The sequence below is a fragment of the Saccopteryx leptura genome, chromosome 4 (genome assembly GCF_036850995.1).
Source record: "Saccopteryx leptura isolate mSacLep1 chromosome 4, mSacLep1_pri_phased_curated, whole genome shotgun sequence".
Taxonomy (NCBI): domain Eukaryota; kingdom Metazoa; phylum Chordata; class Mammalia; order Chiroptera; family Emballonuridae; genus Saccopteryx; species Saccopteryx leptura.
The window spans coordinates 107,759,996-107,781,304 of NC_089506.1; the positions used below are offsets into that span (position 1 = coordinate 107,759,996).

The following is a 21,309-nucleotide window of genomic DNA, read 5'->3' on the forward strand; positions in this document are numbered from 1 at the left end:
AGCTGTGGACAATGCAGTTTCTCTCATTTTCTACTTACCTACTTTCTTAACATTCTCAATCTAAACCAATACATAATGGTGCCAAACCAAATTAAACATGACAAAGAGGTTAATTCATTCATTTTCCCTTTATGACTTTCCTCAATTTTACTTTCTCTACCACAGTGGATAGTATTTCCCTATCACTGAGTCCTGAGAGAGATTTTCTAGTCCCCCTCATCCTTCAAATTCAGATGTTCTTCTGGCTCAATTATGCTCCTCTTATTTTCACAATACACTGGGGAACAAAATTTTTGTTGCATCCACAAAAACACTTGTTCTTACCTAATTCAAGTGTGCTGATCTCAAATCTGACATTAGTGTTTCTCTGTAAGATACAGATTTTTTGCAATTCAAGATTTTAAGTTTTCATGTTATTGTAAAATTTTCAACATTTAGTTTAACATAATGAAGTAGAATATCTTCTTGGGCATCATCTTTGTGAAAATATAATAATTTATATAATGCAGTAAATACACTAATACACCAAAAGATATAATTGCATCAGAATTTGTCTACAATTTCAAAATAGAACATTAAAACACATATTTTAATCATAAAATTTGCACAAAACTTATTTAAATTCTATTCAGGCAAAAATTTGTGTTTGTAGCTCTTGCGTTTGTGTACTTGTTGAGGACAATCTCGTTTGATGCTTCAGCAGTAGTCTGCTCATCACTAACAGCTCCAAGAGTTTCGGGAAACTTATCAAGGTGACTGTTCAGGAAGTGAATTTTAATGCTCATGTTACATCCAATGTCACGGAAAGCCAACAGCATCCTTTGAACCAGAAGTTCATAGTTTTCTGCTTTTTTGTTGCCAAGGAAGTTCTTTGTAACTGCCACAAAAGACTGCCATGCTGCTTTCTCCTCCTTATTCATCTTCATGGCAAATTCTTCGTCACATATGAGGCTTCGAATTTGAGGTCCATCAAATACACCTGTTTTTATCTTCTTGAAAGACAAGGCAGGAAAAGCAGAAATAATATGCTGAAAGCACTCACTTTCTCTATTCAAAGCCTGAACAAACCGCTTCATTAAGCCAAGTTTGATGTGAAGTGGGGGAAAAATTATTCTGTCTTGATTAACTACAGGTTCATTCACAATATTTTGCACCCCTACTTCCAGAGCTTCACGTTTTGGCCACTCCTTCTGTGTCCAGTGTTTCTTCCAGGCTTGGCTGTCCCACAAACACAGAAAGCAAGGATACTTTGTGAAACCTCTCTGTTGTCCTAGCAGGAAATTTGCCATTTTACGATCCACACAAATGATCCAGTTATGCTCCTCATACTTCAGAAAGTTGAGGACAATTTTTATGTCATTATAATCTTCTCACAGATGAGTTGAATAACCAATTGGAACCGCTGCATAAACATTACCGTTGTGTAGGAGAACACATTTCAGACTCTGTTTAGAGCTGTCAAGAAATAGCCGCCATTCTGTTGGACTGTAAGTGGTAACACCTAGCTGGCTGAGAAGACTACTGATATCATGATGGTAAACAAAGTGTTTGTCTTTGGAAAATTTGTTCACGCTTCCTGAAATGGGATACTTTAGCTGATCAGTAAAGTACATTCTTTTCTTGAAACCTGGAGGCTAATAATTCAGCTGCTTTCTTTGATAGACCCAAATCTCTTATTAAGTCATTTAATTCGGGTTGGCTAAACTGCTGAGGGGTTAATGACTGCTTGGCATCAGAAGAAGACCCTTCAGATTCTACAACCATTTCCTCATGCATCTTATCAAAATACACTTGATAACCATGTTTACTTTCTTCGTCTTTAGAAGTACTAAAACCATTGAAAACTGGAACTGGGAGTGTCTCAGAGTGTGGGATATGTCGTGTTGCTGAAGGAATATTAGGATATGTGATCATATGCCGTTTTTTCTTACCGATGCCCTTTGTATGGATCAGACAGAAATAACAGTTACTGCTGTGGTCATTAGGTTCATGCCAAACTATGGGAATACCAAAAGGCATTCCTTTGCATTTTCCTTTTGTCCAGTCATGAAGCATTTCCTCACAATTATGACACACAATATGAGGAGCTCAATACAAAATAAGAGTATGTTTTTATCAGATAATAATTTTTTACATTTAAAAACAACTACAATTATGAAAAAGTGATGTTTGTAAAACATTAATTGCCTTGTGGTATGTTCAATCCAAGAGTCATTGCCCTTTAACTCCAATTTAAAAACCAGTGCATGCCATTAACTGTAACAAAAAGAAATTAAAATTGCATAAAAACTAGAGCGTGCACCAAAAAATGGATTTCAGATTTGGAATCAGTGATGCAGAAATATATAGAAACAGTTCTAAAACCCCACGCAACAGAAAATGAAAAAAAATTTGTTCCCCAGTGATTGAATTAGTATTTTCCCTTTACTGATCTCTCTCTCTCTCTCTCTCTCTCTTTCTCTCTGATACACACACACACACTCACACACGGAGCACTTCATGTAATCAGCTGATTCCTGACACTAAAATTTTTTTTGCTTAACATTACCATAAAGTATCACCAGCTTTCTTTGGGGGTCACATAGTTATGCTTCTACTGTTACTGATCAGGTCCAAGATCCTAACTTCAGCTCCAATGGGACTTCCCAAGAGAATTCTTAATGGCCAGTTCTTCCCCTCTATTTCAAAAAACATAAGCTTCATGTCATCAACCCATGTCTGTATGTGAACCCTCTCTCACTCTCCATACCTCCTCTATACAAAAGTTAAGTTGGGTTCTACCTCTTCAAGCATCTCTGTATTAGTAAATCCACTGCCTCATGCAGTTTTCCTGAGTAAAGAGAAAAGAGATGGTTCCTCCAGGTAACACGAGCTAGATATACAGGCACACCCACTAGTCACCCTTGGACAAGAAGATTTTTCTCCTGCTCTTTTTTTTTTTTATATGCCTTGACCGCGGGCCTTCAGCAGACCGAGTAACCTCTTGCTCGAGCCAGTGACCTTGGGCTCAAGCTGGTGAGCTTTTGCTCAAACCAGATGAGCCCTCCCTCAAGCTGGCGACCTTGGGGTCTTGAACCCGGGTCTTCCGCATCCCAGTCCGACTCTCTATCCACTGCACCACTGCCTGGTCAGGCTGCTCATATTTTTTTTAAATGTTCATGTTCAATATAATTGGTGACATTTCCCTGCTAATATTGTCAGCCATAAACTATAACTCATGTGAGACATATATACTGTTTTTGATTGACAGTGAAGTCGTTCTTACCTTGGACCACCTTCCCAGCAGACTGAGGAGCTGACACTCCCGTGCTAGGCGTCAGGGCGTGACCGAATTCTTCCTGAATGACCTGAAATTGAGCACGCATGTCGAGGGCCAGCTGACCAAAACTTCTGTCAAAACCCAGACAGAATCAACTCGGAACTCACCTCAGGAGTCAAGCATTTGGCAATAAGATTCTCTAAAAAAGGTTTTTTCAAAATTGAGTTAATAGATGGCCGATCTCGGGGAGATACTTTGAAGAGCTGTGATATCAAGGACTGCAGGTCATAGGAAAACCGTGGAGATACTGGGGCAAAACGTGCCTGACAAATCTTCAGAACCAGCTGGTGTAAGTTGTTACCCTCAAACTGAAAGGACAATAACACTCAATTAGGGAAAAATTCAATACTATTATTTAAAGTAATATCAAGAAGCAAAACAATGTTTTAATGTTCAGTTCAAAGCACCATGATCCACCTTAAATTGTTTTCATCAACTAATAGTTTATAAGTAGATACTGTAGGCAGTAATTCAATGAAATCCCATGTTATTTTTTTTCTTTTTTTCTTTTCTTTTTTTATAGGGACAAAGAGAGTTAGAAAGAGGGGTAGACAGGGACAGACAGAGAGAGATGAGAAGCATCAATCATCAGTTTTTCCTTGCGACACCTTAGTTGTTTATTGATTGCTTTCTCATATGTGCCTTGACAGCGGGCCTTCAGCAGACCGAGTAACCCCTTGCTTGAGCCAGTGACCTTGGGTCCAAGCTGGTGAGCTTTTGCTCAAGCCAGATGAGCCCGCACTCAAGCTGGCGAACTCGGGATCTCGAACCTGGGTCCTCCGCATCCCAGTCCAAAGCTCTATCCACTGCGCCACTGCCTGGTCAGGCAAAATCCCATGTTATTTAAAACAATATTTTGTGTTTCACTTTTTTATTATCAAAATAGTATTTGTGCACTCTAGAAAACTAGAAGGGGAAGGTACAGGAAGTTATAAATAGGCAGGTAAAATATGTATAATTTTACCACCCAGAGGTATAGTTCCTCCTAGACTTTTTAAAAAGTAATGTCTATTTTATAGAGTTGAGGACATAATTATATGAACTTTTACATCTTTTTTTTTTTTAAATTAACATAACATAAACATTTCCACAAAATCTTCATAAACTAGAAAATCTTCCATTGTATGAAATCACCAGTTATTTATACTTACAACCACGTGTTACATAAGAATGTTTTAGTCAACCATGGTCCACATACAACAGTGGTCCAACAAGACTGTAATAGATTATAAACAACAAAGAAAAGAAAAGGCTGGACCCATCTACAGTATTAAATTTATCACGAGCTCTGGGTAGTTTAAACAGATGAATAGGTAGAGTGCTGTCCACACGCCCTGTGCCCTGCCTTGGCTGGGGCCTGGGGTTGGCGATGGAGCAAGGGGTGCAGGCTGGAGAGGAAGGGAGCATGGGAGCCCACCCCAAGCCCACTCATGCCCATCCTGGCACACACATATGCATGGGTACACACACTTTATCTTTCATGTCTTATTTTTATTGTATTTTTTTATGTTTAAATGTTTAAATACACAAATACCATTGTGTTACAATGGCCTATTCTTTATAATAGGAGCAATAGGCTATATACCATACAGGCTAGGTGTATAATAGGCTGTACCGTATAGGTTTGTGTAAGTGCACTCCAGGGTTCACAGAACAAATAAGTCACTCAAGAACACATTTCTTAGAATGTATCTCTGATGTTAAGTAACACATGACTGTAATAATCATGTTTAGCATCAAAGTGTGGCAGTAAAGTTGCAGGTGTTGGTAAGACACTTACTAGCTGTGTGACCTTGGACAATGATGATGATGATGATGATGATGATAACAGCTCTGTAGAAAACAGTTAACACAGCAGGCCTATGGCTGCTATCCTTAGAAAGGCCTGCTGATAATATTGGCCCTTGGTTGATATCTGGGAACTTAGATTTCAGGAGAGTTCCCACCATTCCTTAAATGCTCAGAGTGGCTCTCTTTGCCTATACTGTTTATGTAAACAATATGTTTATGTTTAACACCTGCTTTCTTCCTAGGAATCTGGAAGTTTGGTACATGCCAGACAGAGGGCACCTACATGACCAGTCTGCTAAATAACTGAGGCATGGAGTCTCTAATGAGCTTCCCATAACATAACATTTCACACATATTGTCACAACTTGTTGCTGGAAGAATTAGCTCATCCTGTGTGACTCTACTGGGGGAGGCTCTTGGAAGCTTGTGCCTGGTTTCCTACAGACTTCACCCAGGCAGACTTTTCTTTGCTGATTATATATATTCACACTACTTATTTTTAATGGAAATATGCTACATACACTATTTTACAACTTGGAATTTTTACTTTATAATATAGCTTGGACATCTTTCTATGTCAGCATATACAGATCTATCATTTCTCTTTCTTTTTTTTTTTTTGTATTTTTCTGAAGTTGGAAACGGGGAGGCAGTCAGACAGACTCCCGCATGCGCCCGACTGGGATCCACCCGGCATGCCTACCAGGGGGCGATGCTCTGCCCATCTGGGGCGTTGCTCCGTTGCAACCAGAGCCATTCCAGCGCCTGAGGCAGAGGCCACAGAGCCATCCTCAGCACCTGGGCCAACCTCGCTCCAATGGAGCCCTGGCTGTGGGAGGGGAAGAGAGAGACAGAGAGGAAGGAGGGGGGAGGGGTGGAGAAGCAGATGGGCACCTCTCCTGTGTGCCCCGGCTGGGAATCAAACCCGGGACTCCTGCACGCCAGGCCAACACTCTACCACTGAGCCAACTGGCCAGGGCCTATCATTTTTCTTAATAACTTGTCCACATAATTTTGAACAGTCGAATAAAACCAAACATTAAACTTTTCTTCTGAGAAGTTAATTTATGCAGTTTCAATAATTCAATATTAATCTGACGATTAACATACTTACAGGATGCTTGAGTGTACAGAGCTCGTATAAAACACAGCCAAGAGACCAAATATCCCTGGAGAAGATAAAAGTTTATATACTAAAAAATATACATAGTTCTTAATAAAAGCCTTATCCTCCAGGGCCTTATTTTTACTGTTTTATACAGGCTGACTAGTTTTAGAAACATTTTCATATACATTATCAAATCTTATTCTTACTAACATATGAAGTAAAATAAAAGCAATTTGTAGTATGTCAGAATCTTAACAGAGAAAAGGTGTATCAACTTGCTACCATCTGATGCTTCAATATTTACTTCAACATCATGTGCTCAAGGAAAATGTGCATGAAATATTGAGTATTTGGTGGAGGGAAGCAGGACTGAAACATGAATTTGTTTTGATTCAAAAGTTACAATTTGGTTGATTTAGCAAGGTATATTCTACTCAAGGCTATTGACAGAGCCAAAGGTATATTAAGTGATGAATATAGTATCTGGTACTCAATAAATTAGGAAAATATGCTTACAATATAATGCAATAAATGTGCTTACTAGAGACTTGCTCTATAGGGCTTAGCATTTATATGTGATTGGATTTAATAGAGAGTTATCGTATAGCAGTGGTCCCCAACCTTTTTTGGGCCACGAACCGGTTTAATGTCAGAAAATATTTTCACAGACCGGCCTTTAGAGTGGGACGGATAAATGTATCATGTGACTGAGACAAGCATCAAGAGTGAGTCTTAGATGGATGTAACAGAGGGAATCTGGTCATTTTTTAAAAATAAAACATTGTTCAGACTTAAATATAAATAAAACGGAAATAATGTAAGTTATTTATTCTTTCTCTGTGGACCGGTACCAAATGGCCCACGGACCGATACCAGTCCGTGGCCCGGGGGATGGGGACCACTGCCATATAGAACAAAAAGCATAAATTTAAGAAAATTAAAAATATATATAAGAAAATAAAAATATATATTTTTAAGAAAAAAATATACAATGAGATGTCAAGGAAACAAGAAGGAAGTAAAAGAGTCAAAACCAGAAGGATTCAGAAAAGTGAGGTAAGTTGCTCCACTATTCAGCAACAGTTCCTCTGAGTGTGTGCTGGAGGAGCAGTGAGTGAGAGACTAAAGCAGGGGTCAGGAACCTATGGCTCGCGAGCCAGATGTGGCTCTTTTGATGGCTGCATCTGGCTCACAGATAAATTTTTAATAAAAAAAAATAATAACGTTAAAAATATAAAACGTGCCTGACCTGTGCTGGTGCAGTGGATAAAGCAACGACCTGGAACGCTGAGGTCGCCGGTTCAAAACCCTGGGCTTGCCTGGTCAAGGCACATATGGGAGTTGATGCTTCCTGCTCCTCCCTCCCCCTTCTCTCTCTCTCTCTCTCTCTCTCTCTCTCTCTCTCTCTCTCTCTCTCTCACACACACACACACACACACTCCTCTCTAAAAATTAATAAAAGAGAAATTTAAAACAACAACAAAAAACCCAGATGAGCCAGCACTTGGGCCAGTGACCTTGGGTTCTCGAACCCGGGTCCTCGGCAACCAGTCCGACACTCTATCCACTGCGCCACAGCCTGGTCAGTCTCAAACCCACTTTAAAAATATATATATAGCCTAACCTGTGGTGGCGCAGTGGATAAAGCACCGACCTGGAACGCTGAGGTTGCCGGTTCAAAACCCTGGGCTTGCCTGGTCGAGGCACGTATGGGAGTTGATGCTTCCTGCTCCTCCCCCCTTCTCTCTTTCTCTCTGTCTTCCTTCTAAAATGAATAAATAAAATCTAAATATATATATATATATATATATATATATATATATATATATAAAACGTTCTCATGTATTACAATCCATTCATTTCCTACCGCTCATGTTCATGGTTGCAGGTGGCTGGAGCCAATCACAGCTGTCCTCCGGGATAACACCAAATTTTTATTGGATAATAAATAACGTACATGGGTCATTGTATGGCTCTCACGGAATTACATTCTAAAATATGTGGCATTCATGGCTCTCTCAGACAAAAAGGTTACCGACCCCTGGGCTAAAGGTATGAGCACAGACTAGGTAGAAAACAACTTCCAATTGGTTTATAGACTTTTTCCAGAGTTTCTAGAAATCCGCTGACTACTTTCCTCCATCACACAGAATTTTGTCTTTCCTGGTCTTCCTGGGTCCAAACTCCTCCTCTGTCCCAGAGAGCCCTTAGCAGATCATTGGATGGGAACCCTGGCAGGCCTTATGCCTCCCTCGGTGTCTTGAGGACTGGGGCAAACCTTGAAAGGGTTCCCTGTTCTACACGGGTCAGCTAATTATTGCTAAAATCTAATTATCAAATGCACCAAATCAACATATTTGAATGTTGACCCAAATTTTTAAGAAACGGTACAAGTAAACAGCACAGTGCGCTAACCCAGGGCGCTCCGCGGGCAGCAGACCTACACTCTGTCCCCAGCCCTGCGCTAGCTGTGGTCTGCTCAGCTGCTGGCCAGACCCTCTGGTGCATGTTCTTTTATCATGCAGAGAAATAATTACTATTATTTTTGTAAATATCTACTAACTGGTTTTTGTAGTCCATTTATCTTTCAAAATTATACAGTTACTTATCCCTTGGGAATTTTCTAAACAAATGGACAATTAACTCTCAAAAGGAATACAGTCTTCCTGTTAGCCCAGCTGGTTTAAATGACAGCCAAGCTTTGAAAAGTGATTTTTTTTTCCTTTTCCTGATACTGCAGTAAAAATTACCTCATCTTCATCTATTATCACTAAGTATATTAATATTACTGCTGAGAACTAGGCTCTAGTATCATATACACAAAAACTAGCTAGGCTTTGAAGGTGGAGCACACCTTAATGATGACCTAGCCAACACTCTTGTCATTATAGATAGGAGAACTGAGGCTCACAGAGGTCAACACATGGGGTCAAACTGGTGGCAGAGCGAAGCGTGGGGAAGGAAGAAACATTTCTCTCTCCTCAAGGTTCTTTCAGCTGGTCTAATAATTAAATCTACAAGAGGCAGATTAACAAGAGGAAATAATTAAATTTAATTACATATGGACATATGGAAACCCCGCACTCACAAGAGGTTCAGAGACAAAGGGAAAACGAAGTATGTATGACATCCTGAGCTCAGGATGAAGTAAGGTACCTTGGGGCTTCAAAGGGGAGAAAAGTCACTGTGGGATAAGAACAGGTTTTGAGTAATTAGAAGTTTGCCTTGGGCCCTTGCTGATTGGTTCAGTGGTAGAGCATCGGCCCGGCATGTGGATGTACCGGGTTCAATTCCCGGTCAGGGCACACAGGAGAAGCAACCATCTGCTTCTCCATCCCTCTCCCTCTCCCTCTCCTCTCCCTCTCCTTCTCCCTCTCCCTCTCCCTCTCCCTCTCCTTCTCCCTTTCCCTTTTCTTCTCCCTCTTCCTCTCCCTTCTCTCTCTCTCTCTCTCTCTCTCTCTGTCTCTCTCTCTTTCTCTCTCTCTTTCCTGCAGCCATGGCTCAATTGGAGCAAGTTGGCCCCATGCACTGAGGATGGCTCCACGGCCTTGCCTCAGGTGCTAAAATAGCTTGGTTGCCAAGCAATGGAGCAACGGCTCCAGATGGGCAAAGCATAGTCTGGTAGGGGGGTTGCCAAGTGGATCCTAGTCAGGGCACATGCAGGAGTCTGTCTCTGCCTCTCTGCTTCTTACTTAAATAAAAATTTAAAAAAAAGAAGAAAAAAAAGTTTGTTCTGCTCTATAGATAGGTCAAAAAGGTTATTTCTGATAATTTCTTATTACAGGCAAGGCCTCTAATTTAAATTCCCGTAATTAAGGGGGAGCAGAAGTTACTCTGGAGCCCACAGGTCTTGGTTGCCTTTAGCTCAAAAATAGTCCACATACCACACAGCACATCTTGAGGTGACTCATCCTGAGCTCCCACTCTAGTGGCGGTCTGACACCGACCACACTGCCTTCTATCTGCTCACCTACAACATTTTTCTGCAGCAATGTAAATAGTGCTTAGGAGGCATTGTGGGGGTTCAGAATGAACAGCCCCAACATGTGATTTAGTGGTATGCAGATTACTTTAAACCAAAGGTAACTTTAGCCAAAGGTTCAAGAGAAACTTCTGCCCCTCCTTTTAACCACCTAGAAACTTGAATTAGGGGCCTAGCCCATAATAAGCTATTATCAGAAATAACTTCTTTTGACCTATCTATAGGGCAGGGGATAAACATCTATTTACTAAAAGTCTGTTCTTGTCATCTTGCAATGACCACTTGAAACCCCTAAAAGACCTTAGCTCATCCCTAGCCCAGAATGTCTTTTATACCCATGTTCCCTTTCTATCTCTGAACCTCTCCTGCATGTGAGGTCTCTTCCATATATACACAATTTCCATACAGACGTAGGTATTAAATTTGGTTATTTTCTCTTGCTAACCTGTTTCATGTTCATTTGATTATTAAACCAACCAGAAGAATTTTGAGGGTAAAGTTTGTTCCTTCCCAACAATATGAAAATCATATACAAAGTTGACATCACATGACTGCAATTTTCAATGTTATCCTTTCTCTCACTTGTATCTTTAAAATTTTTTTTTTAGATTTTATTTATTTATTTTAGGGAGAGGAGACAGAGAGAGAGAGAAGGGGGGAGGAGCAGGAAGCATCAACTGTTGTATGTGCCTTGACCAGGCAAGCCCAGGGTTTTGAACCAGCAACCTCAGCATTCCAGGTCAACGCTTTACCCACTGCGCCACCACAGGTCAGGCCTCTCACTTGTGTCTTTAAATAAAGAGAGTTTGCTTTTTTCTAAATAGGTTCAGAAGCTTTTGGGAACACTGAAGTGGCCAGAGGCAATCACTGGGAAACTAATTTCACACACGAAGAAAATGAAATGACAAAAGTATCATAAGAAAGAGAGAAGCATCAGATTTTACTTTCAGACCAATAGTCAGCCACTCACGTTTTATTGTTGTAGGGTTTGTTCTGACAGATCTCTGGAGACAGATAGTAAGGTGTTCCAACACAGGTTTGAGCGAGTTCCATGGAACTAGTAAACAGTGAAATAATGGGGTTTATTATTGCAATAAGAACAGGCTTAAGATATGAACATGCAAGAAAAAGGTATAAAAATGTACAAAATTTGATGCATGCACTTATTAAAATAAACATACATTGATAAGTCATAATTTCCCAGAGATAGGAAGAATTCTGTCTTTCCAATTATCAAGTAAGATAATCTCATAATTTAAATTTGGAAAATACAAAAGTGAATAATGAAGAAAGAAATTATCCATAATTTTACTGATAGGGTGAAATCCAGAGTTTGATTTAGCTTGAGTAACAGTGGATCTGTTATGGTCAGTGGGCATAACGGTTAATGATAGTGAAAGCTTTGTTCCAGGAACTGAGATACCTGAACAGACCTATGGGATGTAAAGAGACCTATGAGTGATCTACCTTTGTGCCCCAGGGGACTGCAAGCAAAGCAGTTTGTGCTCCAAGTACTGAACGCTGACTATGATCCAATGAACTTTAACTAAGATCTGATGAACTCTTCCTTGAAATTCCAAAACCATTACCTACTTTTTTCTTCCCCTTATTAAAAAGGTTGGCTGAAGATAAGGAAACATAACCCTTGCCTCCTCAGATTGCTGGTCACCTGAATAAAGTAACCAAAATGATTCATTCCCTGTCTCCATTTAATTGGCTAAAATGGTGACAGGCAGCCCATACTCAATTATTTTTGGTCTCAAAACTACCATCTGAATGATTTATTATCTTTTTATTTCATCTGAATGCTTTAGGATTTACAATATATAAAATTATTTGGGAACCAAACCTTTAATGTCTTAACTTATGATATTTAAATATATATGTGGGCTTTTATCAATAGAAAAAAATTATTTTAAAAAGTACTTACTTGTTTAGGACTCTTGCTATACCAAAGTCCCCAAGCTTTGCAACCATTCCATTCTTGCTAAGAAAAATGTTCTATAAATGGGAAAAAATGTTATGTTGTTTGAGAGATTTCAAGAAAACAAAAGATCATTTCTGTCTCTGTCTTCTCTCTGAGCTGTTACCTGTGTTTTTATGTCCCTGTGTAAGATCTTCCTGTCATGAATATGTTTTAGTCCTAGAGAAATCTGCACAAACCAACTCAGAATCTGTAGAGGGAACATGAAACAGAACTTATGAGGAGTCTGGTGGTCACTGAAATGCCTTCATGATAATATGCAAAAAGCGGAAAACAACATATTTAAGTATGTGTGTTTATATGAATGAAGCTAATAGATATATCACCCATAAAAATGGATGTGCTAAAAGTGATCCAAATGTGTGAAATTACAGTTAACTCCACATACATAAAACACAAATAAAAGCACAAGAGAGATGAAGGCAGTTCACAATTTTCTTTTTTCTTAACACTACGTTGCTAACTATGTCGGGATAGCAGACAAGCAGCCCTGTTTCTTGATAACCCTGGAATCATTGTTTTTTGTTCTTTTGGGTTGTTTTTGATTTCCCCCAGTGGAAGCAGGATGTCAAGAGGATAGAGAAAAAGAGAAAGGAATGGACATGTGAGATTATTAAATTTTTTAATGAAATATCAATATAAATATATATAATATAAAAACAAAAATGTTATTTTTAAACTTTTTGAAGCTTAATTTTCTCAGTCATGACTATTCACCTTAGCTGACCATGAGTTTTTTTAGCAAAATGTGTGCTATGCCTATAAAGATTTATTTAAACTATTCTGAAATTTCATTGATTCTTTGTCCACTAAATTATACAGAAAGAGGAAAACAATAAGAAAAAAAGCTATATACCAGATACCAAATTTCAGTTGTAGTTTTAGTTCTCATCCAACAAAAGGAAATATGATTCTAAATTTTGTAGAGAAAAGTATTTTTTATTAAAGATGGCAAAATAATACATAGGAAGAATACAGGGCTTCTACAAATATGGAATTCAAAATACAATGTAAATGAGTGTAGGAAAAATGCTTAAGTTTACAGAGGTTAGAAATGCTGACTCCTTAATCATTTATACTTTCAAAATATTACATTTCAACTCTAAAAAAAAGTTATTATGGGCATGATGCTCTTAAATGCTGCAATAAGAAAAAGAAACAGTGGCCTAAAAAAAGACATTAGGCCATTCCTGGCTCTGCTCGAGACAGTGACTTTTCCCAACAATCACACAGGCCTGATTGCATTCCTCCCCAACACACGTACTTGTGTCCATCATGAGTACAACTCCCAAGAGGTTTCCAAAGGAAGCTCAGAGTATAGAAAAAATCTCTTTGTGGAGAGAGAAAATGAGAAGCGAGGCCATTATTCTTTACCTTTTTGCTCTTCTTTCTTAATTACCGATAAAACTGAAAAGCCATTGCTAAGAATAGCTTCTATAGAAGCTCACTTACAAATGGGGATGACTATTTTAACACGGAGGCCCAAATGTTAGAAGAAGAGTGAACCTTTAAATATGTCACATTTAAAATGGCCAAGGAACATCCACATTCAGATTTTTTTTAGCCATGAAAATTTGTCTCAGGGTCATCCTACGTGAGATTATGCCAAAATAAGACACTATCTTTTCTCAAGCAAACTTGACTCTCAAAAGGAGATTCAATTTAAGTTCAATTGCAAACATGTTCTGGACTAAATCTATCAATATCGATCACTATTTTGTAGTTCGAATTCTTTACCAGAAAATCATGCTTCATCTAAACAGTCTACTACTTGTGGATTTAATACCCTCATATAAACTAAAAGGCAAATTAGAAGTGTTTTTACCTGATCTTCAGTAAATAACACTCCCCGTTGTCTATTGATTCTTTTCATGAGATCTCCACCATCACAATACTCCATCACAATAAACAGCTTGTTGTTCTCTGTAAGAAAAGGCAACATTTGGTTCTGAAAACATTTCAGCTATTTACTAGTCATTTGCCTTTCAAGTTCTAGAAGAGGGGGAATATAATACACAAAAAATGTAGCATATGTACAGGGGGTCTTTGGGTTATGACACAGTTCCATTTTCTACAACAGCGATGTAACGTGAATTTTGGTATAAGTCAAAACACACCTTAGCCTAACACAAATGGAACACTTATGCTTTTAACAATTCAAAATGGCGCAGGTAAGCATACTGAGGGATGCTAACTCCCTCACTCAAATGCCACATTACTGTGTATTCTCCCACAGCGCTCAACCAAACTATTCGCCCACGTAGTCCATAAATACCATGCTAACGGTGTAAGCCGAAACACTCACATCTCAATTTTTTAAAGTTTTTATGGGAGTGAGCACTGTTACTATAGGCATAGGAAATGTCCTATGTCGAGACTGTCATAACTCGAGGACATCCTGTATAGTTGAAATCTCTAGCTGTAGAATTAAGATGGACTGGGTTCTAAGCTTACTTTATCACTCACATTTCTTAGCTCTGTGACTCTAACATAGTTCAATTTCTCTGTGCCACATTACCTTGTCTATGAAATGGATATAATAACATGGAAACTCCTCTTAGGATTGTCATAATTAATTGAGTTAATTCATGTCAGATGCTTAGAACAATGCTTGCACATAATGACAGTTCAATAAGTGTTAAGAATTATTATTAATACATTCCTTCGAGAGATTAGAAATCTGCTATAAAATAGTGGCTGTGAGTCTTTCCAAACACCCCAGAAAGAATAAATAGACCCTTTTTGAATATGTGTATAAACTTTTATTTATATGACACTTTTTCAACCATATTATTGAGTGCAATAAACCCTCCTCTGACTTACTCATTAGATTAATGGGCATGCTCCACTCTGTTTGCCCACTGAAGGTTACCACTGGTGGCTGTGAGACTATAGTATTCCCAGGAACCTCTGCTCCCACTGATTCTCACCAAGATCATTGTGCTTGTTCCCAAATATGTTTATGGCCATTATACTTGTTATCATAATTATTACATAACTGGTGAAATGTGAATGGGAAAAGAAAGATATGATTATTTCCACAAAAACTATATACATTCAATGCTTTGGAGGACTTGGTAAAAGTGAACAGCTAAAAAAGTCATTGACTTGAATATTGGCTGGGACAAGTGGAAAATAACTGGGAAAGCTTTGTGAGGATTGTGTGTACATAGAGCACCTGTAACTTCTTACTCAACTCTAAAAAAAAGGAAGTTACAATGTATAAATGAGGGGATTATAAATGAGGGTAGCCTACCTAAAACAATACTCAGTGTTCCAATTAGAGGACTTATAATGTGCTCTTGCCTCGTGCCTTGCAGTAACTGTTCCTCTGGCCTAGGAAGCTCTTCTCCAGACATTAACATGACTCTTCAAGTCTTAGCTCAAATGTCACCTTACCAATAAGGCCGATCCTGACCCCCCTCTTTAAAATTGTCCCCTCCAGGCCTGCCTCACCCTATTCGATTTTCCCATAGCACTCATCACCTTCTAACCTACCATTAAAATTGCATTTATGTTAACATTTATTGTCTGTCTTTTCCCACTTTTTCCTCCTAAAACATAAACTCCATACCTGTAACAAGAAGGTTCTAAGATAGCCCTGTGTACACACCTTGTATAACTCCTTCCTTTGAGTGAGGACAGAACCTGCAAATATAATGGAATGTCACTCCCAGGATTGATTATGTTATGTGAGCAAAGGGATTTTGCTGGTACAATGAAAGTTAGCTAATTTTGAGTTGACAGAAAAGAAGATTATCCAGATGGGCCTGACTTAATCACAGGAGCCACTTACATCTGTGTATAGATGTGAGAAACAGAGGAAGTGAGAGATTACAAGTGGGCGAGGGCCTACTCAAGGGCCACCTGTCAGGAAAGAGAACTTGGCTTCTAGAAGCAGAGAACCACTCTCCAGTTAACAGCCAGCCAAAAAGCAGAGACCTCAGTCCTACTTTCAAGTAGATAAATTCTACCAACAACCTCGATAAGCATGGAAGAGAACTAAGGGCCCCAGATGAGATCCAGCTAAGCCAAGCCCAGACTTCTGACCTAGAGAAGCTGGTTGATAAGTGGGTATTGGGTTTAGGCACTAAGTTTGTGGTCACTGTTATGCAGCAGCAGAAAACAACAGCGTAGGGATTTGTGCCTGTTTTGCTCATTGAGCTATATCCCCAAGACCTAAAACCTGCCCTGTATATAATAGGTACTTGATAAATATTTACTGAAGGAGTTTAAATGGAATGAACTTAGCTTTAGGAACATCTCACCACATTTTCCTTATATTTTGTATGTTGCTTCAAACTTGTAAAACTTGCATACTCTCAACAGACAAATATTTAATGAGCTAGAGCTGGAGTTTTGTTCAGAGACAAGTTGTTGAGGATAAGCAAAGGCTTTAGGTGTTCTAGGGAATTCGGGGCTTTCAGATAAGCTTGGTGTTTTGAGTCTCAACAATCTTCCAGGCAAACTCAAAGTCATCACAATAGCTCTAGCTTTTCTAAACACAGGGGTGCTTTAACAAAAAAATAAAAAATAAGTTAAAAATTTAAAAAAAAGAAGAAGAGATGTCTTAAGAAAATTTAAGCTTATAATATAAACAAATTCAGCAGAGGTACTTTATACTATAAAAATTACCTTCAGCCTGACCTGTGGTGAAACAGTGGATAAAGCAATGACGTGGAATTCTGAGGTCGCTGGTTCAAAACCCTGGCCTTGCCTGGTCAAGGCACATATGGGAGTTGATGCTACCTGCTCCTTACCCTTCTCTCTCTCTCTCTATCTCTCTCACTCTCTCTTTGTCTCCTCTCTAAAAATGAATAAGGTCTTTAAAAAATTTTTTTAAAGACCTCTAGTTTTAGAACAGTATCCAGGGAAATACTATCCCATAAATATCCATTTTGCATGGTATAAAGACATACTCCAATCTACTCAAGTGGTCCGGTCCATGCACTTATTCAGTAAACATGTATTAAACTCTTATTGTGTGCTAGATGCTGAGGATCAAGTGGTGAGCAAAAGAATCCATTACATTTTCTCTAAAAGGGAAACAACTATTAAACCAACTTGTAATTGCTTATGTAAATAGACACATGCATACAAGTACAAAGTACTAGGCAAGATCAGGAGAGGGGGTTATAATTTGAATTGTGATTCCAGAGAAGCCCTGAGGATAAGTAGAGGGAGCCACATGGAGGGAGCCACAATAATAACCCAAAGAATGAGGACAATAAATATCATCTTATGGTGTTGTTATTAGAAATCAATGACTAGGGATGGAGTCACTTTACTAGTGCCTGCCCCTTAAAAGTTTCTGATACAACTGAATCCTCCATTTATGCCGATAGCTCATCTCCTAGAAAGCCCTCAGAAGAGTTCTTTTAAATACCTTGCAGTTCCCTGACCTGTAGTGGCGCAGTGGATCAAGTGTCGACCTGGAATGCTGAGGGCGCAGGTTCCAAATCCTAGGCTTGCCCAGTTAAGGTACATACAAGAAGCAACTACTATGAGTTGATGTTTCCCGCCCCTCCTCCCTGACCCTTTCTCTCTGTCTCTCTACTTTCTCTAAAAAAATCAAGAAAATTTTTTTAGAAATCTAAAAACTGTATTTCCCCATGTGTAAGATGCACCATTTTCCAAAAAATTTGGGGGCTAAATACTGGGTGTGTTTTATACAGCAGTTGTAGATTTTTTTACTTGCATTTCCTGCTTTTTTGAGCTTGTTGTCTTTGTGCTCATTGTTTCACACTTGTTACCAGTATATTACAGTAGGTTACATTTTGTCACGTCTGCCCAGAAATGGCTCAGAAAAGATTTTTGTACAGTGCTGAATTCAAGTTAAAAGTGATTCAGTTTGCAAAAGTGAATGGAAATCGTGCTGCTGAATGTAAGTTTGGTCCTCCTCCAACTGAAAAGTCAATCCAAGACTGGCTACGGGAAGAAGAAACCCTACTGAAAACGCCACGGCAGAAGAAGGCCAGGAGAGGCAAGTCAGCAAAATGGCCTGATTTAGAGAGGGAATTGAAGATAAGGATTGAAGAGCAAAGGGCAATTGGAATTCCTCTGTCCACAAAGATGGTTCAGCATGAGGCAAGAAGAATTGCTGATGAAAAAGAAGTTACTGATTTCAAAGAAGGACACAATTGGTGCTTCCGGTTCATGAAACGGAATGAACTAAGCATGCGTACACGCACCAGACTTGCCCAAAAGATGCCTGATAGCTATGAGCAGAAGGTCCTTGAATTTTATCGTTTTGTCATGCAATGTTAGAAGACACATCAGTTTGAGTTGGGACAGATTACAAATATGGACGAAGTCTCCCTTCGATTTGATGTCCCAAGTAACAGAACTGTTGGTAAGAAGGAGGTGAAAACTATAACTGTGAAGACAAGTGGACATGAAAAGAGCCATTATACACTTGTTATAGCATGTTGTGCCGACAGAACCAAGCTGCCTCCTATGCTGATTTTCAAATGAAAAACAATGCCAAAATAAGACATTCCTCAAGGAGTGATTGTCCACATTCATGACAAGGGTTGGACGGATCAGGATAGGATGAAGATCTGGTTTGAGAAAGTTTAGAGAAGGAGACCAGGTGGGCTCTTATGCAAACCTGCCCTATTGGTGCTTGATCAGTTGAGGGCACACATAACAAAAACACAAAGAAGATTGCTGCAGAGCAAAAGAAAAAAAAACTTGCCGTCATAACTGGAGGCTTGACATCTCAGCTCCAACTGCTTGATGTTAGCATTAACAAACCCTTCAAAGCTGCCATGAGAGATGAATAGAACCAATGGATGAAGTCTTCTGGGGACAATTTGACACCAGCAGGAAAAGTGAAGAAACCAACTATAGGAGAAGTTTGTACCTGGGTGAAAAGATCCTGGGATAATATCAAGATTGAGGTAATTGTCAACTCATTTAAGAAGTGTGGCATTTCAAATGCCATAGATGGAACTGAGGATGAGGCTATATATATATGTATATAGTGTTTATATATATATATATATATATATATATATATATATATATATATATATAGAGAGAGAGAGAGAGAGAGAGAGAGAGAGAGAGAGAGAGAGGGATTTGTCATCAGACACAGAGGAGGACTTGAATTTCATTGTTCTGTCATGCAATGTAAGAAGACACATCAGTTTGCATTGGGACGGATTGCAAATATGTACAAAGTTCTCCTGTGATTTGATGTCCCAAGTAACAGAACTGTTGGTAAGAAGGGTTGGGAGTTTTGATAGTGATGAGGAGTTGTATGAATTTTATGATGAATAAAACTTGAGTTCAATAACTTTATGTAATACATTTTTTTTTTCAAATTTCAGGCTCTAAAATTAAGGTGCATCTTATACATGAGGAAATATGATACCTAGTAGTTGAAGATGTGCTACACACAGGGAACTGTTTTGAATGTAGTGGTTTTAATTTATAAGAAACACGGTGCCCTGTACAGTGTAAAAGCTCAAAATATAGTGTCTGTGTTTATTTATTTACTGATTTTTAGCCCCTGATGGTGCTTGAAGATTACTAGATGACACTCTTGTTCCATTATATACTTACAGCCTGCGGATCTGAGTACCTTCAGTGCTGAATGCTGAGATGGGGAATACCCCTTGGTGAACTTGGCACACACAGCCCTCTTACAGCCTATAAACATCTCACATACTATGTATGTGTTTATTGTCTGTCTCTTCCCACTAGAATACAAGTTCTAGGAGGACAGGAATGTTCACCTGCCTGCTCTTAGCTCTATTTTTGGCACCTAGAACATGTAGTAAGCACTGGATACATATTTGTTAAGTGAGTAAATGATTTCTGACTAATGATCTCTTCTTGTTTGATTGCTTGTTTTGTTTTGTTCCTACCTTTGGAGTAGAGTGATAGATGGAGATATAGAGCAGGTCTTATATTTTATTCAGGTGTACAAGTGAAGGGATTGCATCCTTACAGCTTTCCCTTCTGTTTTTGCCATTTGAATGCCTCTTAGCTGCCTGTCTGTGAGAGGACTAGCCAGCTCCATCTGTTGCATCAGTAACTTCAGAGCCTGCCATGGGCAAAGTATATCCCTCCATCCCCCCGCCAACTCCATTATCAAGGTGAGATGCACGGATGTTTTGCAATAAGAATGTGAACCCACAAGGAGAATGAGGTCCATGCCACACCTAGCAAGGCTGTGAGACTGATGGTGTGGTGAGTGCTTGGGTATTGCTGTTTTCTTTTGCTCAAAAGAACAGTGTGCTCCATATCTAGGCTGCTCCATTACCCTGGACCCTCCCCAGACTTAAGACCACAGTCCACCCACAGCCAATATGGACAAGTGAGAAATAGTTGTGTATTATTGTAGGCCGCAGAAATCTGGCCAACTTTGGCAAAGCTAATACACCAACTAATTATTAACTATTTGAGGAAGTAAGAATGAAGGAGAGATGGAAAAACTTAGGAAAGCTATCTACAAAAATTCACTAGAGAAGAAGTAAAGATTATGTTTCATATGACAATTTAAATAAATGGGAAAATGAGTCCATTCATAAAATCTATACACAGTTCTCAGGAACATATCTTTTACAGACGTCTACATGCCAATACTTTATTAAAATACTTTAAGAATGCTAGAAAATCAAACCTTGAAATGAACTGAAGAAAGTTACAATGTTAGGATGTTTCATCTTTGCCAGAAGAATGACTTCTTTCTTTGAAGCTTCTTTTTCCTGGATAGGCATCTAAATTATATTAAGAGACAGAATAGTCTGTAAAGTTAACTTGCTTTCCAGAACATGCTTCCTGCTCGCTCTTATCTAAAGTTCTCCAAGGTTTCATTGGCTTTTAATGGAACTTCTGAAACTAATCTCTCAACATCAGGAAACATAATTTCTAGAATTAGCAAAGTGTCCTACATCAATGGTTTGTCACTGAAAATCACAAACAAAAGAATAAATATTTCTAGTGAAGTTTTTCTGTATTAAAAAGTTCAATTGGACGGCCCTGGCCGGTTGGCTCAGTGGTAGAGCGTCGGCCTGGCGTGTGGAAGTCCCGGGTTCGATTCCCGGCCAGGGCACACAGGAGAGGCACCCATCTGCTTCTCCACCCCTCCCCCTCTCCTTCCTCTCTGTCTCTCT

The 21,309-nt window shown here is 39.1% G+C and overlaps 1 protein-coding gene across 1 annotated transcript in view; it reads right to left on the bottom strand.

Moving 5' to 3' along the window:
* The window catches only part of NEK5 (NIMA related kinase 5), an 80,535-nt gene that overhangs the window by 52,157 nt on the left and 7,069 nt on the right, over positions 1 to 21,309 (bottom strand). The window contains exons 3-10 of the mRNA XM_066383728.1: positions 20,817 to 20,913; positions 14,010 to 14,107; positions 12,291 to 12,374; positions 12,131 to 12,201; positions 11,171 to 11,257; positions 6,225 to 6,279; positions 3,427 to 3,627; positions 3,266 to 3,347 (exon numbers count right to left, since the gene is read on the bottom strand). Of these exons, the coding sequence (XP_066239825.1) occupies positions 3,266 to 3,347; positions 3,427 to 3,627; positions 6,225 to 6,279; positions 11,171 to 11,257; positions 12,131 to 12,201; positions 12,291 to 12,374; positions 14,010 to 14,107; positions 20,817 to 20,913 (775 nt within the window). The remainder of the gene's footprint in view (positions 1 to 3,265; positions 3,348 to 3,426; positions 3,628 to 6,224; positions 6,280 to 11,170; positions 11,258 to 12,130; positions 12,202 to 12,290; positions 12,375 to 14,009; positions 14,108 to 20,816; positions 20,914 to 21,309) is intronic.